General features: G+C 32.5%; 2 protein-coding genes across 4 annotated transcripts in view; both read left to right on the top strand.

Annotated features, from left to right (window-relative positions):
- Positions 1-16,244, top strand: part of LOC132722430 (uncharacterized) — a 123,453-nt gene extending 107,209 nt beyond the window's left edge. For 2 of the 3 annotated variants that reach the window (XM_060706939.1, XM_060706941.1), the window contains exons 3-11: positions 701-827; positions 4,414-4,617; positions 5,092-5,292; positions 6,716-6,934; positions 7,478-7,873; positions 10,358-10,675; positions 11,447-11,761; positions 14,078-14,244; positions 16,116-16,244. In XM_060706939.1, coding sequence (XP_060562922.1) covers positions 701-827; positions 4,414-4,617; positions 5,092-5,292; positions 6,716-6,934; positions 7,478-7,873; positions 10,358-10,675; positions 11,447-11,761; positions 14,078-14,244; positions 16,116-16,145 — 1,977 coding nt within the window. In that variant the 3' untranslated portion in view covers positions 16,146-16,244. The remainder of the gene's footprint in view (positions 1-700; positions 828-4,413; positions 4,618-5,091; positions 5,293-6,715; positions 6,935-7,477; positions 7,874-10,357; positions 10,676-11,446; positions 11,762-14,077; positions 14,245-16,115) is intronic. The other variant, XM_060706940.1, reaches the window with a different exon arrangement.
- A 2,127-nt stretch (positions 16,245-18,371) lies between these two features.
- Positions 18,372-19,887, top strand: LOC132722431 (dynein light chain Tctex-type protein 2B-like). The gene has a single exon (XM_060706942.1). It carries the CDS (start codon positions 18,884-18,886, stop codon positions 19,478-19,480), a length of 597 nt encoding a protein of 198 aa, XP_060562925.1. The 5' UTR covers positions 18,372-18,883; the 3' UTR covers positions 19,481-19,887.
- Positions 19,888-22,558: the final 2,671 nt, after the last annotated feature.

The following is a 22,558-nucleotide window of genomic DNA, read 5'->3' as shown; positions in this document are numbered from 1 at the left end:
GGGAACCTAGCATTTTATGCTTTTATGGCCTTATCGTAAAAAAGTTGAAACACGTTTAGGTCGCATTTCGTTGCATGCGGAGATACATTGAAGGATAAAATTCTTATTTATAATTTTGATTCAGTTTAAATAATAATAACTAAATAGTTATGTAAGCTGTTAAGAAAAGCCATGTGTCCTTTCCATTCTTTGCATGCTTCTTATATTTGATGTTTCAAAGATTTCCGTGGTCGAGGGGTTAGAGTCGATGACTTCTAATCCATTTACCTCTCTGGCGTTGGTTCGATCCCCGGGAGATGCTTTGGTAGTTTAACGCGGAGGAAGGTAGTCTAGTACTGGTGTAACTCTCCAGGAACGATGGTTAGGAAACTACCCGCCTATATGACTGAAATACTGTTGGGAAAAGGCGTAAAATGAAACAAACAAACAAACAAACAAAAACAAAATCAGAAGTTTTCCTAGTAACGAAGATGATGTGCACGCATCTTGATCTAGAGGGCCTGATTTCGAGATTTATTAATGACACTGCTAATTGTTTTTTAGTGTTCTTAGCAAGAAATGTAAAGTACATTGATTGACTTCATGCAGATGTATGAGTTTGAAGCTGTAGAAGTTAACAAGTATGTGCATGAAAATTTGACAATAACATGCATACTTTTAACAATATCATACTTTACATAAATATTCTCTTTATTTCCAGGTAGGAACTAAAAGCGGTTACTCATTACAGTGGTTGACCCCAGGAATATGGTACTTTATTAGGGTAGGGGTATGGGCGGGGCAAGCGTACAAAAACCTCACTGAGGTTGTGATGACCAAAACTAAAGGTAAGCCTAATAAAGTCCAAGCCATGTTACTCGTCCTCGTTCGTGTTCTGCAACCCAAATTATTTATCAAACTTAATATATTTAAATTTTTAAAGTGAATTGGTCTTTAATCGAAAGACTTTAATATTACAAATAAGTAGGTTTATAGTTTTTAGAATCAGAGATAACAACAAATCACGAAATAATTATATATAGATGCTATTTTCAAGTGTGAGATACACGATCCAATAAGACATATGTTTATATAGGAGATAATAAAGTGTTGGAGGACAAAATTTTATTTTTCACTACGTAAATGTAAAAAATAAATCACTAAGAGTTTTTTTACATTTTTTTCAATAAAAGTTTGTAAGAATATATGCAATTGATACATTTTTATTGTTTATATCAATATTTGAAATACTTTTGGAAAACGTGACCATTGTAGACCAATCCACTTTAAATAGTTAAAATGAGACCTTTTTTTTATATATATTTTATTATCCCCCAAAATTGGAGAGCGTAACATATTTACAAAGTATATATATGTACATACAACAGAAGAGAATTATATACAAATGCATAACATTGTAATATAAAAGATACAATAACATGAAGTTCTTTTACAATTGTAAACGTATGACTTATGGGTGTTAATTGTTGTCTTAAACGAAAGCGAAAGTTAAGACTATGATTTATATCATTCGTTTTAAAAATGAACATTGCTATATTCATCCTCAGTGACAAAAATAAACAAAGTTACTAAGTTCCGTACCAATAACTGAATCTTAATCGAAAAACGAAAATTTAAGAGAAAGTGAAGGTACCGTCTTTGTGTACATGCTTTCTAAATGACTATCAATAGACGGATGTCATAAGCATTATTCCTCAACTAATCAATGATCTTAATTATTGAAACAAGTAAAAACATAGAAAAAAACGATGCAGGTAATTAAAAAATAACTATACAGTTTATGTCTGAGCAAAATACTACATATACTATAAAGCGATTAAATTGCCTGCTTCTTCTTTTTTTTTAACGTGAAGATAAAAGTTTTGCAAGCGCGATAGCAATATGAAAGTTGACAAGTACATTATCAATAATTTTACATGCGATATGTAAAAACATTTCACATTGATATCTGTAGTTATGGCAAATAAATGTGCTGTATTGGTCAAAACCTAAATTTGATATAATAGCGTTCCAGAAGGCACGTCTTTCAGTCTCTTTCCTGTGACAAAAACACATAAGGTGTTCTGTAATGTCATTTGTAAGCAGATTGCAAATGCTACAACGACGCACATATGAAAAACACATCACGTGTCCAACTGCCTTGGCAAGTATTTCAGCAACCCATTTTAGACCCGGATTTTGTCGAATAATAACCCACAGAGGGGAAATCTTGTAAGGGTGAAGTAGACATGTTAATGCTGGCACTTGTGGCGTTAACGTTTCTAAGAATAACTCTTTTGTTGATTCGTTGATTACCTTCATCTGTAAAATCTTCTTCCATTTTAATTCAGATAGAAACACACCGGTATCAATAAAAGTATAAATGACGTACAGCAGATCATACTTCTGCAGTAATCTATATATGTCTGGAATAAATCCATGTTTCTGTCTATCCACACTCACATATCTAATCAATCTATTAACAAATATCTGTTTAGCAAGATATTTAGATGGTAATCGGCATAATTGACCAAATAACTGTAATTTCCTGTAATTTATCATAGTAAGTATGTTTGGTATATTCAACATACATAATGCAAACTTTGTGGAAATAGATTTATGAAAATTTTGTATAAATTTAACACAGAAGTTGTGTGCTAATTCTAAATTGGATATGTCTTTATTTGAGTAACAGGTCCAGTTTTCACAACCATATAGCGCTTTAGGTACAACAACTGTCATGTATATTTTTCGGAGTGTAGCAGGACTTAGAAACTGGATGCAATCCACTGTTACAAATGCTTAGTAACGTACCACGTAACTTAACGCATGCGTCTTTCATTGACTTCATCGTTGACAAATGCTGATCACATTCAACACCTAAATGCTTATATGTGAAGTTAATAGGTATGACGTCATTTCCAAGAGAAAACATCACCGAGTCATGCACTAGAATAGCTGGGTTAAACGTTATAATAGCGCTTTTTGAAGGGTTGTATAGGAAGCGCCATTTTCTTGAGTAAATGTTACAAATCTTCAGCATGTTATCTAGACCAGCGCTCGAGAATGATACCAGTACCATGTCATCGGCAACGGTGGGGCACGACATATTTAAATTGTAAATGCAAACGCCATTCGCGCTGTCTTCCAACTCGCGTATCAATCCATTTATGAAGACAAGATACATTGAAGGTGAACTGATTCCTCCCTGTCGAGTACCTTGCAGTATTGGGAAATAGTTAGAAGCTGTGCCTTTGTACTGTACATAACTATATACATTTTTATACATATCATAAAACGATTTTAAAATGTTGGTATTAATATGTTCCCCGTTGTCAGAAATAGTATGTAGTAATTTATAAAATAAACCATTTGTCCAGACGCGGTCGAAAGCCTGTCTGCAGTCTAGAAAACACATGTACACCGATGAAGAGTTTTCACGTGCAAAATGTAAGCACTCCCTTAATGAAAAAGATGTCATTAAACAGCCGAGGTGCTCCTGAAACCCACCTTGTTGAGAACTAATGGAGGATAATATGTGTGAGAGATAAGAGAAACAACGTGTTTGATTTTTTTTATCAGTTTTCATACTCTTTCCGTTTCTGTTATTTTCATCATACTTATCTTTCCATTGACAACCCTTTTTTATTACTATATAAATATATTTTGTTTTACTTTATCGTAATAAATTTATAATGAAATATACTGACTCCGTATAAATATTGCACCTCAATTTAACAAATAATAGTTTTATTTGATTTGTCATTCGATTAATTTGCCCCTGACCACTTTGGGTTCGAATTTCGATTGAGGTTCATTTATAAGACGAAGCTATCCAGCGAGCCAACATACAGTCGGTTGTTCTATTTATGTTACCGCAGTGCCTGAAATAATTTCACGGATGGACATCAGTAAAGCTGTAAAGTAGTCTCATGACATTTGATAAAAATTTTGTCAGTGTATCTTAAAACCCCACTAAAAATATAATCAGTCAATATCCTAAGATACAAAACAGCCATGTAGTACGCTGTCATAATGCGGGACAACTCTTGTAACATTAAGGTCGATAAATTGCATTTGCCGCCCTTCTGTTGGGAATGCTGACCTCAAAATTCATGTCATAAACAATGTTAAATTTTAAAACCCACATTATCATCCATGTTTTTTCTTTCGACATCTTTTTGGGGGTTTTTCCCTTAATTTGTTGACAGTGTTTGTGCAGAAATTACGATAATTTCATTAAACATTGGTTTTAAAAGTCTTTTAACGGGTCTTATATTACTGGCTTCAAACCAAAGAGAGTTTTTAATTTCTATTTCTTCATTAATTATTCTAATGTTTTGCTGATATTTTATAATAATTCCTTTGACTAGACTCCGCGGAAATCGTTCTCTTTGCCAAGAAATACAAGAACTAATATGCCATTATTTTTAGCCACAGATCACTGTTTGTATAATGGGCGGCGTGTGCCAGTAGGGGAACAACTCATTGTGGACTGCGAGGAATCGTGTTACTGTTCGAACACCGGCCGGTTCCATTGTGTACCTGTGTGCTCAAAACAACATCCTAATACACGTGCATGTTCAGACATAGAAGCACGTGAAAATTGTTGTGACCTCGTTCAGCATTGTTCATATGGTAGGGCGTACTTCTATCTAAGTAATAAGAAATTAAACACAGCACGAGTTTCCGAGTTTTGCCTTTCTATTATCTTTCAATCATTTTAGACAAAAACGATTGTTTTACAGTTATTTCACTCAGAAAAAGAGATAACAATCAAAATAATGAGATTTTCATGTTCAACTTGACGCATTAACTATTCCACAATGGACATTATACAATAAAAATGATATTACAGCGATTCCAGTAGCGATTAAAAACACGTGATGTTGTGCACGTGCGCAATCCATTTGAATATGTTTTGCGTGTTAAATGTGACATGTTTGACGTAAATCGATGTATCATTTGCCTGTTGTGAGCTTGTTTTTAAGACTTAAGTAGATTTTAAACAGCGAATATTCCCATTACACATTTTTTGCCATTTTAAAGGTATAATTAGTACTATTTAAGTACCTATATAACAAATTCAAATAGAATATTTCACTCCTACAGATACTTGTACATATTTGGGGAAACCCGTGCAGCACGAGTATTCTTGGGTAATAGACTGTGCTGAGAATTGCACGTGCTACGACGGTTCGGTCACGTGCGTGCCACTTTGTGCTGACGTCATGGTTCCCGAAAACTGCTCAAATCCAGTTCTTACAAAGTCAGAAGATGGATGCTGTGACGTGTACGAGTGTCACGAACTTGGTAAGTTGGTTAGGCTTAGTTAATGTTCATTCCAGCCTACAATCGGCGAGCATTGTACGACATTTATACGGACTCTGTATCGGGGCTAAATTGTTTAAGTCAAGTTATTTATAATGATGGTAAAAAACGGACGGCATTATAGAGGTGCTATGCTTAACCAATTCCCTAGGGAGAATCTTTTTAGGCTGACGGACTAGGCCATAAGAAATTAAACAGGTATTTATGCACGTCCACTGTTTTTGGGGTGTTTTTTTTTTACAGATCTACAATCTACATTTCTACAATCCTATGGATGTTTTAATACCAAATTCTGCAATGGGTTCATTCAAAGTTCGATAACGATTGATTTACACTACAGTGCCAAGTATTGATAAATTAAGCATAGTGTCCGATAACCGATGTAATGATAAATGAATAATACGCAAGAGTTGCTTCCCTTTGATTTCTTAAAGTATTTTTGAATTAGTGTATTAAAAAATTAATGAATTGATTATATAATATTTGAATTATTTACTTCAGTTTATTTCGCAATTAAACTTGTAATTTAATCGACAAACAATCTTTCAAATCAATATAATAGTCCATTGAGTGTAAATAACATTTTATTTGAAACTTAATAAAAAAATGTAACTGTATTTAAAGTTTTAATTTCCCGTCTGTCAATATCAGATATACAATAAAACCTAAATTCGCCTGAAATACTTTAACCTGTATCTATTATTGACATATTTTTGACAATATCAAACGGGGAGAGTGTGTATTTATTTGAAACGATGAAAAGAAAACTGTAAACAAAACTAATCGCATGTCAGATAAATTGAAATTTTAAAGCGACGAGTTGATCGTGAAAGCACTTAAAATATCTTTTTTAAAATGTTATGTTTAAAACTGAAGCATATGGGATTTAGACCTGTTTTAAATTAAAATTCGTACTGGTGTAATAAAAATTTATTTTGATCACTTTAGCACCTAACTAAATGGCCATTCCAAAATGATTTTAACAGTGGCCAATAAATATTGATGAAAAATGTTTATACCTATATATTGTAAACAATAAACATTATTTACCTGAGATCTATTCGAATATAAATAAAAATTAGTATTATTATTGCCCATCAACCCATCACGGCGAACTTTGCTGCAATCTCCTGGAGGGAACTTCACCTTTTGTTGTTGCTGCTGTTTATTAACATTACCACTTAACACCTCAGCTTAATTTGATTAATATAAAATTACCAAACTAGTACAATGAACACGAAAAAAACAAACATAATTAACAATTGCAAAAAGTTACTTATGTTGTCAAACTTTAACTGACTGAATTAATGTACATGTACATAATTTTCACAGCAATCCATTACATATAATAAAACTGCTTTCATCTATATAATTATATAATCATCATTTTCCCTGCATTTTGCAGAAAACGTGTGCGAATATTTGAACGTATCACATAGAGTAGGAACTTGGTTTCAAAGAGACGACTGTGATATTTGCACGTGCACGCCTTCAAGGGAGATAAAGTGTGTAAACCTAAGTAGATGTACCGCCGCAGCACTGCCAGAACCATCAGTGACATGCCCTGATCCAGCACCGATTGACAACCAGTGCTGTAACCAGATTATCTGCGATAAACAATCAGGTAAAAGAGTAAAACCTTGATTTAAATGGTTACTTTATACATATGTATTTTTAGAGTGCAGGAATAAAAAAGCTGTTAATCTTATATTTTTTTTTTCTTTCGAATTTATTTGAAGATGTTATTAATTCGTTATTTACGCTATTCTGTGCACGTGTATATATTGTCGGTTTTAAATCTGTTTGACAGATTATATGACCCTGCATAAACGGTTGTTTGAATATATAACCCGAGCCATTTGGCAACGGATATATTGCAAAAAAAAACTTTTATATGTATACGGTCATATTATCTGTAAAGAATCTTGATAACGAATTTATAATACAGCATTTTTTTTGTTTTCTAAAGCAAAAATGAATTTTTTTTATAAATTGACAGAAGCCGTGTAAACGTCACGATTTTCCAATGAAACACGACGTTACATATCAGATACGCTTATCAGAAACGTTAGATATGCTGAAGCAATCTTTTGCAAGTGTAATTTTATGTACAAATGTTTATATTTTATTAATTATAAATGAAGATAATTGTTTTATTCATTTTCAGAAGACAGTGATGTTCTTACTTCGTACACAATCACAAAGTACCCAGTTTCCTCTAGTATCTTAGTCCGCTTCCAGTTCATCTCAACAAAGATCGAGCTATCCGCCGTACAAATGACGTTGTTCTACACAAGTGACGTCAACAATATCAACTTTACAAGCTGGGCGTCAAACGTCACTGTTAAATTTAGTGATGTCATAAACACGTCAAGTGATACGCTCGAGTTTAGAGATTTTGGAAAACCATACGTTTTGTACAGTGTTGATAAAAACTACTTTCTAGTGATTCCAAAACTTTTCAAGAATATATATTATTACGTTAAACTAAAAATAGATTTTGATAGAACACAACGAGCTATCCCAGAATACATTTCCGAGACGAAAGTCGTACAGATTCCAGGTATGTCAAATTTTAACTCACTTCGTTCTTAAAATTTTCGTAACTTCCGGTGACTTCCGGTGACTTCCGGTCATAGTATCTTACTGGTCAAAGGGGTACGGCTCATTGAATGTTCACAAAATATGTATTTGATGATAGAAAACATTTATCCTAAGTCAGAAATGAATTCTAAGTCCATTCCCATTACACTATATACTAATATATAGACAAGGGTAACAACTCCCATAAGAAGGTGTCTATGCCCAATCAGGGTTTTGGCCTCGCAGTTTTTTACACGATACAGCATAAATAAAAAGGAATTATGCTATTTGTAGTCGAATGATTTATCTATCGAACCAATGTAAAACTTTTATTATATCTCTTATATTTAACGAGTACTGGCCGTCAAAGTAACAAAAAACTGTTCATTTTCGCGAGGTCGACATCGATCGTGGCTACGCAGGAAACACAAAGTTACACGACTGTTGCAATCGTTGGAGATAATATCACAAGCATTTATCATGCTGGGCAATTAAAAATACATAAAAGTAATCAAAATATACCAATAACCTATAATGACAATGTGATATAAACTCACCTGCGGCTTCAAAATATTTCCCTGTTGAAATTTCTATAAAACAGCGCCATCTTGACGAATGTAAACAACCGTCATCTGATTGGTCGGTATTTTTCGGAAATTTACGGGTATATTTTCGGGAAATAAATCGACCAATCAGATGACAGTTGTTTACATTCGTCAAGATGGCGGTGTTTTATAGAAATTTCAACAGGGAAATATTTTGAAGCCGCAGGTGAGTTTATATCACATTGTCATTATAGGTTATTGGTATATTTTGATTACTTTTATGTATTTTTAATTGCCCAGCATGATAAATGCTTGTGATATTATCTCCAACGATTGCAACAGTCGTGTAACTTTGTGTTTCCTGCGTAGCCACGATCGATGTCGACCTCGCGAAAATGAACAGTTTTTTGTTACTTTGACGGCCAGTACTCGTTAAATATAAGAGATATAATAAAAGTTTTACATTGGTTCGATAGATAAATCATTCGACTACAAATAGCATAATTCCTTTTTATTTATGCTGTATCGTGTAAAAAACTGCGAGGCCAAACCCCTGATTGGGCATAGACACCTTCTTATGGGAGTTGTTACCCTTGTCTATATATTAGTATATAGTGTAATGGGAATGGACTTAGAATTCATTTCTGACTTAGGATAAATGTTTTCTATCATCAGATACATATTTTGTGAACATTCAATGAGCCGTACCCCTTTGTTACTGGTCAGAAGTCGAGACAATTCAGCATCATAGTATTTCTGCGTTTAGAAAATGAATTACAGTACGTATTTTTTAACGGATAAAGAAGTGACTAAAAGAGAAACCAGTGTGTGTCAGTAAAATACATTTTGTTTTGAGATAACGGTATTAGATATCACCTAAATCAGTCTATATTTCTTTAATTCCACATCAATTCAAATCACTTTGAAGACTGTGAGATTTGTAGTTATAAAGTTGGTTTTGGTGCTTGACTTGAAGAATTAAAATGAACTTTAACTGATTTTATGTTGACCCACCTTTACAATAACTGTTTTATTAACTGAAAAATAGTTTTATTTTGTGTTTCGTTATAAGTATCTTTTTCAAAAATAATCAAAACTTTACTTGGATAATGTTAAAATACAATGTTGGCAATTCAATCTTTCAAACTATGAAACTGCTATGTTGTCTTATGCAATGAATAGAATTGAAATAACATCCTATCATTCTTAAATACAGACAGGTTACCTCGCGGGGAGATTTTCTTTTTTTGACATAGCTATTTCACTAAGCACCTTCTTATATTATACTTTATACTCTCGATATTAAATTAAGAGTCATTTATAGATTCAATACAATTGAACTTACATTTCAAATATTGAAAGCGTTCGTAATTTATTTCTTTTCTTACAATAGTTTGATTTATGAGTAAAAGAAATATAGAAATTGAATCACGTTTTGTAAACATCTGGGTAGATCACATTTCAAATAAATAATACAAGATAGAGATATAAAGTTAACAAATTATCGCTACTTGATTTTAATCAAATACTTTCTAATAAAAAAATGTTAGCTAAAAAGAACGTGAGCTACCCCATGGTAAAGTTTGCTGTTCGACTGGATCCGATGAATTTCTTTTGTACGGCTCATCTTAATATTGATCTTCGTCAAATTCACGTGCATTTAAAATTCTTCATATCATATGTCATCATTTCTGAGCGATTGCTAGTTTCGTCCGTCTGTTTGTTTGGCGTACCTGCCATTATTCGTGATTTCTTTTGGCTAATGTGTATGTATTTTTTTAATTACTAGTATCAGATACTAACCCCTGTGTGTGTAAGAATTTTTAATTACCAGATACTTACCCCTATGATTTATCAATCTATTCATTACTTTTCACCCTTTATCTTACAATTGTAAGACCCGTATAATTTTCTTTCAGGCTTACACGTGGGTGCTCCAAACCACCTAATGACAAGAACACATAAGGTTTATTTTACAGCAATAAACTCGTCTTCAAACAGTGCCTTTGTATCGTGGACACTTTCTGAATCTCTACTAAATAACATATCATCGTTTGTCATCCAATATAAGCCGTTTAGCAGGGCAGATTGGCAATATACAGAACGAGTGATATTCTCAGATACCAATATAATGCTAAAGTGTTTATATCACTCGAGTTGGTACGAGGCGCAGCTCATTGCGCATCCAGGAGAGCGTCGCTTAGCAACCACGTTCTTCAATACGTCTTCCATTAAAGGTGAAAACTTATTTTCTTTGTTTATTGTATTCTCTACGGTTAGTTTGTTTACCTGATCATAAAAAACTCTTTTCTTTAGCTTGTATTATGTAACTGAAAAGTAAAATACAATGTACATAAAAGTAAAATACAATGTACATGTATACATAATTGATTAATAATTGATTTTAAATTGATTGCAAAGGGTTTTAAATTACCTAACAAAGTTTCAAGTTTAACAAGCTATACTCAAAATTCCTCAAAGTTCCTGTTTTATGTTTCTATTGTTTTTCAGTTATAAATAGAAGAGAAAATGCATTTTTTTTTGGAAATATTAGTCCATTCTTATGCGATACAGATAGTCTTGTTAAGTACAACAATGTACATGTATTTCACATGATAGTTATAAGTCAGTGATGTCCTGACTATCTACGGTATAGTCATAAAACACACTACATCGTGTTTAAGTCACATAGTATATTTATGAACATTTTTATTAGCACCGATGCACCTGTCATTTGTAACATCAGCCCAGCCGCTAAAACTACCGTGGGACTTAGACTTTTGGACCGACAGTACGCAATATCTCGTCCTACGCCGTAGGACATTCAGATAGTAAACCCGCAATACTCCCCTCCCCTCACCCCTTTGGCAACTAATTCTGTATTGACCTGAAAGCTGAAGGTAAAGTCGTTGCTAATGTCCAGTACGATCCACCATACCCGTCAAAAGAAGAAGGACCGGGGGAAACAAATAACAGATCCATTTTATTTGATTTTTTTCTCTTTTCAGAAGTATCAAACTCAAAATATTCTCTGTCACTCAATGTATCCATTCGGGCATCTTCTATTATTATGGCGTGGAATCGTCTTCCCAATAAAATTGCAGCAGACGTCAATAATATAGAAATTCTTTGGACTCGTTCTCACAACGAGGATACTCTTCTTAAATCATGCGTGTCGGCCAACAGCGACACCTATGTTTTGCAGGATCTGATACCTGGCTGTATATACACGGTATGGCTGGGAATAAGCCGCAAAGACGGAACCATCACCTTTACCAATCGGATGCATTTTGTATCATTGCATCATTATAGTAAGTGGCAATGTAAGTTATGCTTGTAAGAATAAGACATAAATTCAACAGACTTTGCGACAAGGTAATTAAGGACTATAAAATATAATTGCTGCCAACCAGCCTTGGCCCTCTGGTGGCAAGAGAATCTTCCTATGCGATCACTGCCGGCAAAACTGGCACTTAGTACATACTTTAAAATTGTTCCTGAAAATGGTGAAAGGTATTGCCCAGAATGAAAGATAAACAATTTCATTTAAGGAATTTAGGTGGAAGGAGTTAAATAATCATTGTTCTTTCGTATATATATCTACGATATATAATTTGTATATCGAATTTTATTTTCAAAATTTCTAACCAAGTTGCATTCTTTTAAACCTTAAAAGAAAAATACGCGCACCTATTTCATTAATGCACGCTCAATCTATATTAGCGATGTAGGATCGCCCGTCAGGGAGTAAGGTATATTTCATGTGAGGAAGCTATTCATCTTGCTAATAGATACTCGGTGGCTCTACCAAGGTGCCATCTCGTGCCTAAAATGGAGCACGGATTGGCACTTGAGGACTTCCTACTCCAGTAACTTGGAAAACCGGCGTATGACCTTCACAGGATCGGTGTGACATAAAACTGGATTAAATAATACGAACATGTGTACACTTTTGGTGTAAATTGAAAAAGAAGGCTTAAAAATGATATGGAAATACTTTAGTGGAGATGTAAATTTCGAAAAGATATTGAAATAATTTGATATATGGCTAGGCAAAAACTACGTTGTATAATTTAAAGCTACATGCCTCCAAATGAGCCAAAATAGTTCAAGAAAATCAAACTTGAGAGAAATGTACTAAGGAAAGAAAACTGATTTAAGGCTTCAGTAATAATGTACATATTTTGTGCGATTAATGATTTTGCAGCATTTATCACCATAATTCTACTGCATGACTAATGCAGTAAGAGCTATGTTTGGCATAGTTTGGCCTCTTTTGGGTAAAATACGTGAATTGTAAGTACCATTTGCAAAGCATTAATTACTTTCTTTGTTCACTTCACAATATTTTTCTTTTAAATACATTTTTTATGAAAATTAGCCTGAATCTGGAGGCATGCTGCTTTAAATGTAGCTACCTTTATTTTTTACACAACGAAAGTAATATGACTGATGAATTGCATTCCAGGGTTATGGCCCTTGCACGGTATGATATTTATCACTACTTTACTTGCAAAATAATCGTGACAGTTTATACAAAATCTAGATAACGTGGGAAAGTGCATGAAACACGTAACTGCGCACTCGAAAAATGAATATAAAGACGGTCATATATAACCCCTGTTTTTGCTCTATCATAAAGAGATAAAAAGCTTTGTACGTAAAGTGTCAATATACTCGTAAAAATATATAGAACCTGTGGCGTTCCCTGTCTTCTAAAATATTTAAATTGATAAGTTTTGATGCTTTTTAACATTAATGACTTGCGTTTTATAACATATTGATAGATTTGACCTGCATTTTGAAATATTAGAAATATATATTATTATTTTTTGTAAGGCGTCAGTTTTCGCGCTGACATAAGACCTTTACCCTTTGCGCAGATGTATCATTTTGGAGATTTAAAACGTGACAGTCGTGACGTCAGCAATAATACGTTACAGCTATGACGTAATCATACGTGCGTTGTTGTTTGTTTGTGGGTTTTGTTTTGTTTTTTGTTGTTCTTCGTTTACAGTATCGAAGTGTATATCAAAATTAAAGGGACTCCACAGAGGTCTAAAGCCTATAAACATCAAATTTGAATTCGTTACCTAACTGAGCTTGGGCGCTTTAATAAACAGAAAGATATGCAAAGTAATCGAAAAATATACTCAGAAATAAATTTCAAATCGTCTTTTTTGTGCTTTTCTTAACCCGATTTGACTAAAAACCATTGCAGCGCTTTTCAATAAATACTTAAAATAATTATTCTGATACAACAAAGTGAACAAATGATCTGAAATTTTGCGCAAAGGTTATTGGTCTAGACTTACATCATATGTAACATTAATCTTGAAAAATTACATCCAGTACCTTCATGCCAAAAAAAACTCATTGGAATCCCTTTAGCCCTTAACCTGTTAATGCATTTGCTTTGCTTTGAATTTTGAACATTCAATTTGAGAACCAACAGTCTAGTACCTGGTCAGCCGTCATAGATGGACCGGATGGACCGCTCTACACCGGTGACAAAGGCTCATCACTTCCGGTTTAACCAGCTTAAGGCTTAACAATATTGTTACATATTTTTGTTGTTTGTTGTTGTTGTTGTTGTTGTTGTAAAATTTTGTTGCAAATAATTTCTTTATGCTTTTCAGATTCAAAACATTCCGAGAATCAGCATAGTATTGTCGTTGCCATCACTGTGGCATGTGTGTCACTTGTTGCCATGGTGGTTGCCATAGCAACGGTGATATACCTTCTCAAATGTAAACACAGAGCGTCTTATTTGGAACACACGTCATTTGAAAACAGAATATTTCAGGTATTACAAAAAAAAACTTAAAACTTTTCTCAATCCATTTGTATAAAGCTAGGATATATTATTAATCTTGAAGATTTTGACAGGTTATATGACCCTTTATACAATGTTGTATGCTTATATAACCCAAGTCGCGGTGTGAGGATTCTATAGCAGATAACCGTTTATACTATTAGTTGTAAAGATTTTGACAGGTTATATGGACCTAAAACGGTTGTATGTGTATATAACCCAGGCCGTTTGTCGAGGGTTATATTGCAAATTATCGTTTTATATACGGTCATATATAACCTGACAAAAAATCTTAATAACGAGTTTATAATACTGCAAACTTTCTTCATAAGAGGAAACAAAATAAATGTAATCATAAACTGCAGCCGCCTATAATATTAGTTATAAAGATTTTTGACATTTTATATGGCCCTGTATAAACGGTTGTTGGGAAATATAACCATAGCCGCTGGGCGAGGTTTATATCGCAAACAACCGATTATATAGAAATATCTATAACGAATTTATAAAACAGCAAGCCTCATTTTTTTAAGAGAAAAAAGTAAGAATTCTTCATAAATCGACAGCAGCCATGTATATTATTAGTTATAAAGATTGTTGACAGGTTATATGGCCCTATATAAACGGCTGTTTGTAAATATAACCCGAGCCGTTAGACGAGGGTTATATTGCAAACAACCGTTTATATACGGCCATATATCCTGTCAACAATCTTTATAACGAATTTATAATACAGCACGCATCATTTTTTAGAGGAAAGGTAAGATTTCTCCATGAATCGGCAGTAGCCGTGTATATAAAACTATATAAACGTCACGATTATCCAATGAAAAGCGACGTTACAAACGTGCAGTATTATAAAAAAAAACCTTTATAAACGTCACGATTATCCAATGAAAAGCGACGTTACAAACGTGCATTAGTAGAAAGATTATTATTAACGTCACGATCGACGTATTATAAACGGCCTTAAAACTTATTCAAAAGTATTATTTTACTACACATTTCATAATGCCCACACTTGTTTTCTTTGATTAATAGAAGACGCGTATATAGAAAATGTAAACACTTCAATCATTCAATGAAAATCGACGTTGCAAACGTGAAAAAAAATGTTTATTGAATATCAAAATTAATGTACTTTTAACAGATAATTGTTGTAAGGAAGAGTAGCGAATAGAATGATAATTAAAAATTCGATAAATGATCTCAGTAATCTTATAGTCACATGAGTGCAGTAACGGGTTAAATCCTTATATAATTTACTAGGAGTTAACCTGATATTGCACTAGGGTGACGCTATGTCTATGGGTCATTTTCAAACGAAATAATACGAAAATAAAATTGACAAATTTTTAAAGCCCCTGGATAGTCTGTGGGTTAAAAAGAATGTACTTATTTTGAAATAAAGTGGCCACCGTCATTAAACAACACAAAGGCCAACTGAATCTATCACTCTATTTAACAGTCAACTTTATTCGGAAAGACGAATGAGGGCTTTATTAAACCGAAGAATGATTTATGTAATTTATCATTTCTACAATTAATGTTTTAAACCGGCAAACTTATAAAGATCAATTTATTTTTAAAATGATTTCAAAGCAGCCTTTATAGAAGGTCTACAACCTTGGTTGTGATAAACATTAAATGCCAATAATCATAAATACCTCAAAGGTGGTTTAATAAAAAACACAATTCCTTTTCTCAGTATCTCTCATTCGACTGTATTTTTCATTATAGGTTAACGATTCAATAAAGTATTTACTTTGTAAATTGATATGGTATAATCGAAATAAATTCTCTTTGAAAATGGGATTGATTTCTTAATTTGATATACTTTTTTTCATTTTTTTCTTTTTCAGATTTACGATAATAAGGAGGGTGAATTATGATTAATTATGGTCGTGAATTATGATAAAATATGACATAAGAAGTATAGCTCGTGCATAAAGAACAGTCATATGATATTCAGCTATAAACTTCAGCTTTTATTGTAAATCAAATGCATTACAAGAACTAGTTCTATCAATAGAGCAGTGTTAAACACCAAGAACACAATTAAACCGGCTAAAAAGGCAGATATCTAGGTTCATTATTATATGCCTATGTAATAATCTGAATAAAATTTTGCTCGACGTGCAAACATTATCAAGAATGATTCCGAACTAAAGGAAAGTTGGCGATTCTACGTAGAAAACTACATGTGGTGTGTATGACATAAAGGAACGGTTCGCCAGTTGAACTAAAAATTCGGCTTAAAGGAACTCCACTGAGGTCCAATAGCCTAAAATAATAAATTTTGAAATTCTTTCTTAAATCATCTGGTACATTTAAATTTGAAACCAAGCAATAGATGATATATAAATGTACACAGTATGAAATTGATAATCGATTTTTATGCAATTTTTGGCGGATTTGAGTGAAAAGCGTTTAAACGGGCCAATTTTGCACACTAAAATTGATTATTTCTGGGAAACGGAGTGAGCGAATTATCTGAAATTTTGTACATGAGTTATTGGTCTAAACATACATCTATATAAAAATCTTGAAAAAAATATTTTCGGTCCCTTCACATCAAAAAACCTCAGTGGAGTCCCTTTAAGATGTGAACAGTATGGCTATATGACTCAAACCCTTATAAAAAAGAAATGGCATCTTTTAGGTATTTGTCTTTATAATTCGAATGAAAAATATCACCATGTTTAATTCATCCGAATTTATCATCGAACTGATTAGGTCGAATTATATTCAGATTAAGGCACCAACGAACGGTAAGTCATGTGACCATCAATAAAATTTGACAGCGCCTGGTTACTTTGATTATTAGTGTCAGACATAGACAAACAACCCAGATTATATAAGTGTTGTATTGTATGACCAGACCCGAAGAAAATATCGTGTGAGATACAGGACGAGTTTGTACATTTATTCAAAAGCGTTAGTCACGGTTTTCTGCCTACTGCACAAGATTTGTTACTTCACATCAGTCGTATTTTGATTGGTCTAATACATGAACACGTGATCTGATGAGAAATGTTAAGCCCTGACAAAGGATCAACTTAGCATGCTTGAGATAAAATTTATGACTATTTCATAATGATATTATGACTACTTCATAATAATTTTATGACTACTTCAGAATGATATACTTTATGCTTATATGAATTTGTTATGATCGTATATCACAATTATAAATAATATCATTATGTTATCTTTTTTCACTACATTTTTGTATTTAAATCAATTCGCTTATTGTTATGAATATTCAATGGGTGCTTTGTTCACATACATTAACACGAGTTAAATTTGTAAATATCACTCAAAAACCTTTTCCATTAAAACAATAAATGTGATACTAGTATTGTATAGTAAATTTCACAATAAAGTTGATATTGTACAGAAAATATCACTAAAACATTCTTGTCATAATGAAAATTAAATGTGATATCATATAGTAAATATCACTCTGCGCCCTTTCCATTATATAACGATACTTTTTATATTGCTTAGTAAATATCACTCTACGCTGTTCCCATCATCGCAATATTTGCGAATATGATATTTATGATATTGCATAGTAATATCACTCTACACCCTTTCCATTATAACAATAAATGTGATATTGCATGGTAAATATCACTCTACGTTCTTTCCATTATAACAATAAATGTGATATTGCATAGTAAATATCACTCTTTACTCATGAATATTTCGAATTTCGCTTGTGTTGTTTGCTTTTTTTTCATTTTACGGTCTTGAAACTTTTGACTTACAGTCAAACAAATATACTTGCAACCTTTTGAAAACCAGTCGCTCTTTATACTGTTAAAATTTATGGATTTTTTTTCTTATTCTATTTACTTTATGTGAACCTTGTAAGAGATATGTATATACTGGTATTTAGATTCAGTATTGTGTGTCAATAAAAATATTGACAGAATAAATATCTATGGTGAAATTATGTTGAACCTTGATCAGTAAACCATGCATTCAAACTACCAAACGCATTGTTGTATGGCATATCACTATGCAGGTATTTCATATATATATATTTACAATTTAATAACATCTAAATTGCCCTACAATTGAATAGCAATTTGTCACAAATATACCTTGGGATTTTCAGTTAATATTGGCTATTTTTGTGAAAGGATCAACTGTTAAAACGAATTTCAAACCATTCCGACCTTCGATTTTCGTAACTAGATACTTAAATGTTATTTTGTAAAATTATGTTCATTGTTGATACACTACTACAGGGGTGGAACGTTTAAATCAAAAGTTGATAAGAAAATATATATTCTCACATCACAAGAGCTTTAACACGGCACAGTAGTTTAAATATCTTAAGGATTTATAAAATTGCAGGAGACAAAAACCGGACATTTTAGGGTGAATTAGACATTACTCTTCACCAGATTAAGTGAAGCGCAGAGTTTGTTTGTTTTACTCATTTGTCATTTCGAATTGAATGTTAAATACATACAATACTTGTTAGTTACAAATGATTCTAAAGAAATATCTGATTTGTTGGATAACTTTAAATTAAACTCGTCTGTTTGTTGAACAATTAATCCTTGAATTAGAAAAGTTTTAATTCAACAAATCGTTCGAACGTGATATTATCACAATGGAAAAAGGATTGAGTAAGGAAGTGTTGAAGGCACATAACGCCACAGGGAAGACTGCTGATCCTAAACACGACGCTGTGTCACATAAATCACACGGTACCAGGGATCGAGCCGGAACCATGCAGAGCGAAAGTTCAACCGGTACAGGAAAACTCAAATTAATGAGACTCAGACACAAAATTAAACTTTTTGGTGGATCATTCTCAAAGAGTGGCTCAGAATCACAGATTCAGAAACAGTACGAAAACACGTACCGTCTCGAACCAGACGATAAAACAAGATTTTCTACGAAGAAGGCAGAAGAAATTATCAGGCATGTGCTGGAAAATTACTTGAAAGGAAAGAAATACGACCCAAAGAAGTTTCCAAATTTATGCAAAAGTTTAGCCGAATTGATTAAAGAACGCATAAAGACTTCCGGTTGTCAGCGTTACAAGTTGATTGCGCATGTCATGATTCTAGAAAATCAGGGACAGAGCATGCGGCACGTGAGTCGATGTCTGTGGAATAAAGAAAATGACAATTACGCCACTGCTACCTTTGAATCGGGCGAATTCACAGCTGTCGGTAGTGTTTTCGCTACATATTATGATTAACTTTGAGATTATTAAAAAATACTTTGGGATTATCTAAGAAATTGAGGATTATAAAAAAAAAGACTTTACCGGAAGTGGACAAAAAAGATTTTGCGCGGATTCTCGTTGTATATGTGTTAGATACATGTATATACTTTCTTTACTTTTAAATTATTATTGATTAGTAATTAGAAATTGAACTCGTTTACAATTGTTAAAACAATGTTGTGTGTACCACTTTTATTTTATCCAAACAATGCTATCAGAGCTTAAATTACGTATATTGACTTGATAACACCGATAGTTCACATGAAAGTTGTAAAAGTATTTGTTGAATTGTCGTGAAAGGCCCATAAAGTCTTACTTTTCTAATTTACACTTATAAATCACATATCAGTACAAATAAACTGCATTTTAAATCAAAATAAGCCGTGTTTCTTATCTGTTACAAATAAACAGACACATTACTTTATCTATATATAAGGTGCTTCAATATATTTTATTGTGTCTGACTAATACTGTTAAAATTATTATCCAAGGGGTTAACGTTTACGAATAAATAAAGGATAGGAGAAAACGGAATGGAGAGAACACCTTCTTTTCTTGCGGATAAAGTCTTACGTTTATTATGAGCAAATTATCGCGTATGCAATATTAATACATGTTTTTTTTTTTTTTGTTTTTTTTTGTTTTTTTTGTTTGTTTTTTTTTCGTAAAAGTTCCATATTAATTTTGAGTGTCAGTGTTTAAAATGTAGAAAAGCTGTCAGTACATGAATTTAGCCGTGGCAGCCTTTGATGTCCATGCAGATTACCTTACTTTAGTAATATGAATCCCTTTATAAGACCGTCAAGAGAAGTCTGATACACAGAGTCAACATGGTAAGGATTTAAGGTCATTTGTGAGCTAGAAAAAAAAATTATTTTTTCATTTCTCAAAAACTTTCCTTTTGGTGGTCATGTAATAGTTTTAAAAAAAACTCATTGGCCAATTACCCGAACCATTTTTTGTGCTTATGTTTCTGTTCGTCAATAAGTGCACTTAAAGTGATTTAGTATTCTAATTTATGACAAAAAACATTTTTTCTTCAAATGATGTGCATCTAACATGGTGTAAACCAATTATTTAAACATAATAAAATTCATGTGAACCCTTTCTTAGGAAGGGCACATTTAGTCGTTTCTTACGCATAACATGCAGGAATACATTAATACGTTACTATTAAAAAGACGAAGGGGATTTTTATCAAAATTTTATCAAGATTTATTTTTATTTCGTTATGCTTATTTTCCAAGCTTTGGTGTGTCATTTCTACATTTTTTTTATTTATTTATTTATTCTAGTTTTTTATGCGAAAAATGCTATTAATTTATCAATTAATAATTTTTGTTCATTTCCTTTTTCATTTCTCACGTGAGAATATTATTATCTAAATATTCATTATCATAATATATATTTGTTAACTCAAAATTTTATTCAGAATTCAGGAATTATAGCAACATTTTCGTAGGAATCTGAATGGGACGAAAGTGGTGTTCTTGTTCATTAGTGAATATAATACATTTTACAACAATTTGAACTTTATGGTAATTAACCCTTTAAGAAGAAAAATATGCATTTTGTTTTTACATAAAAAATAAGTCCATATATACTTTTTGATTTTCGTTTAATATATCGTACTGATTGTTGATTTTGTCACATCTAAACTGTAATTGCCATATGGTGACCTGCCAGTCAAATATTTCCCACTACCTACATTATTCAAAGTGAAACACGGACAGGTACTCGAGTAGAACCACTCATCTTCCGCAGAAAAGCTGGATAACATACTAACATGAAAATAAAATGAACAAATGAATAGACTGAGCAGCGTCAGTAACCACTCGGCCACAGAGGCTATATAAATTTAGCTACATGATCATTTTCAATAAATAAAATGATTCTTCATTACATTATACTATAGTCTTACAGGGACTCAGCTGACATTTTTGACATGACGGGACTGAAAATAGTTTTCCAAATTAATGTTCCATTTAATGTAGATCTAGACCAATAACGTGGTGTGTAAAGTTCACTCCTTTTTTCCAGAATAATTATTCAAATTGTTAAATATGGCCTAAAATTGAATAGCGTTGCAATTTTACTCAAATTCGGCTAGGTAAAGCACACAAAAATACATTTTTCAATTTACATGTATTTCTAAGTATGTTTCTTAATTATCTTTGAATATCTTTCTCTTTTAGTATCCAAGCTCATTTATGTAAGAAAATCAAATTTATTGTTTTTAAGCCTTTAGACTTCAGTGGAGTCCCTTTAACGTTGATGGGCACGCAGACTGCATTTTGTAACTCATTGGTTCGATTTAGAGCTCACGTTTTGGCATAAAAATAAACTCCATGACTCAAATCTTGTGTTGATGACTTACTTTGATTAATCTTTCACTCGATCAAGATTTCATGACCACTTGTAAGTATTTTAAAAGTGTTTATTTTCATAAAGAGTTACAGATATTTCATAAATTAAAGGACGAAACATGGCAATTTAATCTTTTAAATCAAGTTTATATTATTGGCTACCGTATTTGTTTAAATAAGACATATGTAGCTATGGTGAGAAGAGAATTACGTTCAGCTCGAATTACAATGTAAAACCCGACCATTATATTCCGTTTATAGTCAATGTTTATTTTCGGATATCTTGCCTTTTGTAACCTTTCCGCGTTTATGTTTACTTTTCATTTTAAACGATTTCAGTAATAATTTCGGTAGATAAAACTAGATAATTCGTTTATACTTTGATGAACTGATAACCGATAATTATATAGTAATACACAAAAACATGTGTGTACGCGAAGTAACAAACGAACAAAGAAAATGAAAGGATAGTAAAACCTGTGAAAAAGACCACTTGCACATAGAGATCCTATTATTCTCCTATTTGAATACTAGTAATGGCTGTGAAAAATGACATATCTTTTCAAAAAAGGACACTTCCGTGCCATTTCTAACTTCCTGTTTCTCAAATTACAGTAAAATAATTATTGAAAAGGAGGTAGTGCACGGTCAATTAGGAACATTGTCACCATCCAAAATCGTCTCG

This window comes from Ruditapes philippinarum, unplaced genomic scaffold (assembly GCF_026571515.1).
Source record: "Ruditapes philippinarum isolate M1 unplaced genomic scaffold, ASM2657151v2 ctg40_1_1_1_1, whole genome shotgun sequence".
In the NCBI taxonomy this organism is placed as follows: Eukaryota; Metazoa; Mollusca; class Bivalvia; order Venerida; family Veneridae; genus Ruditapes; species Ruditapes philippinarum.
This window is presented reverse-complemented; position numbering and strand designations above follow the sequence as displayed.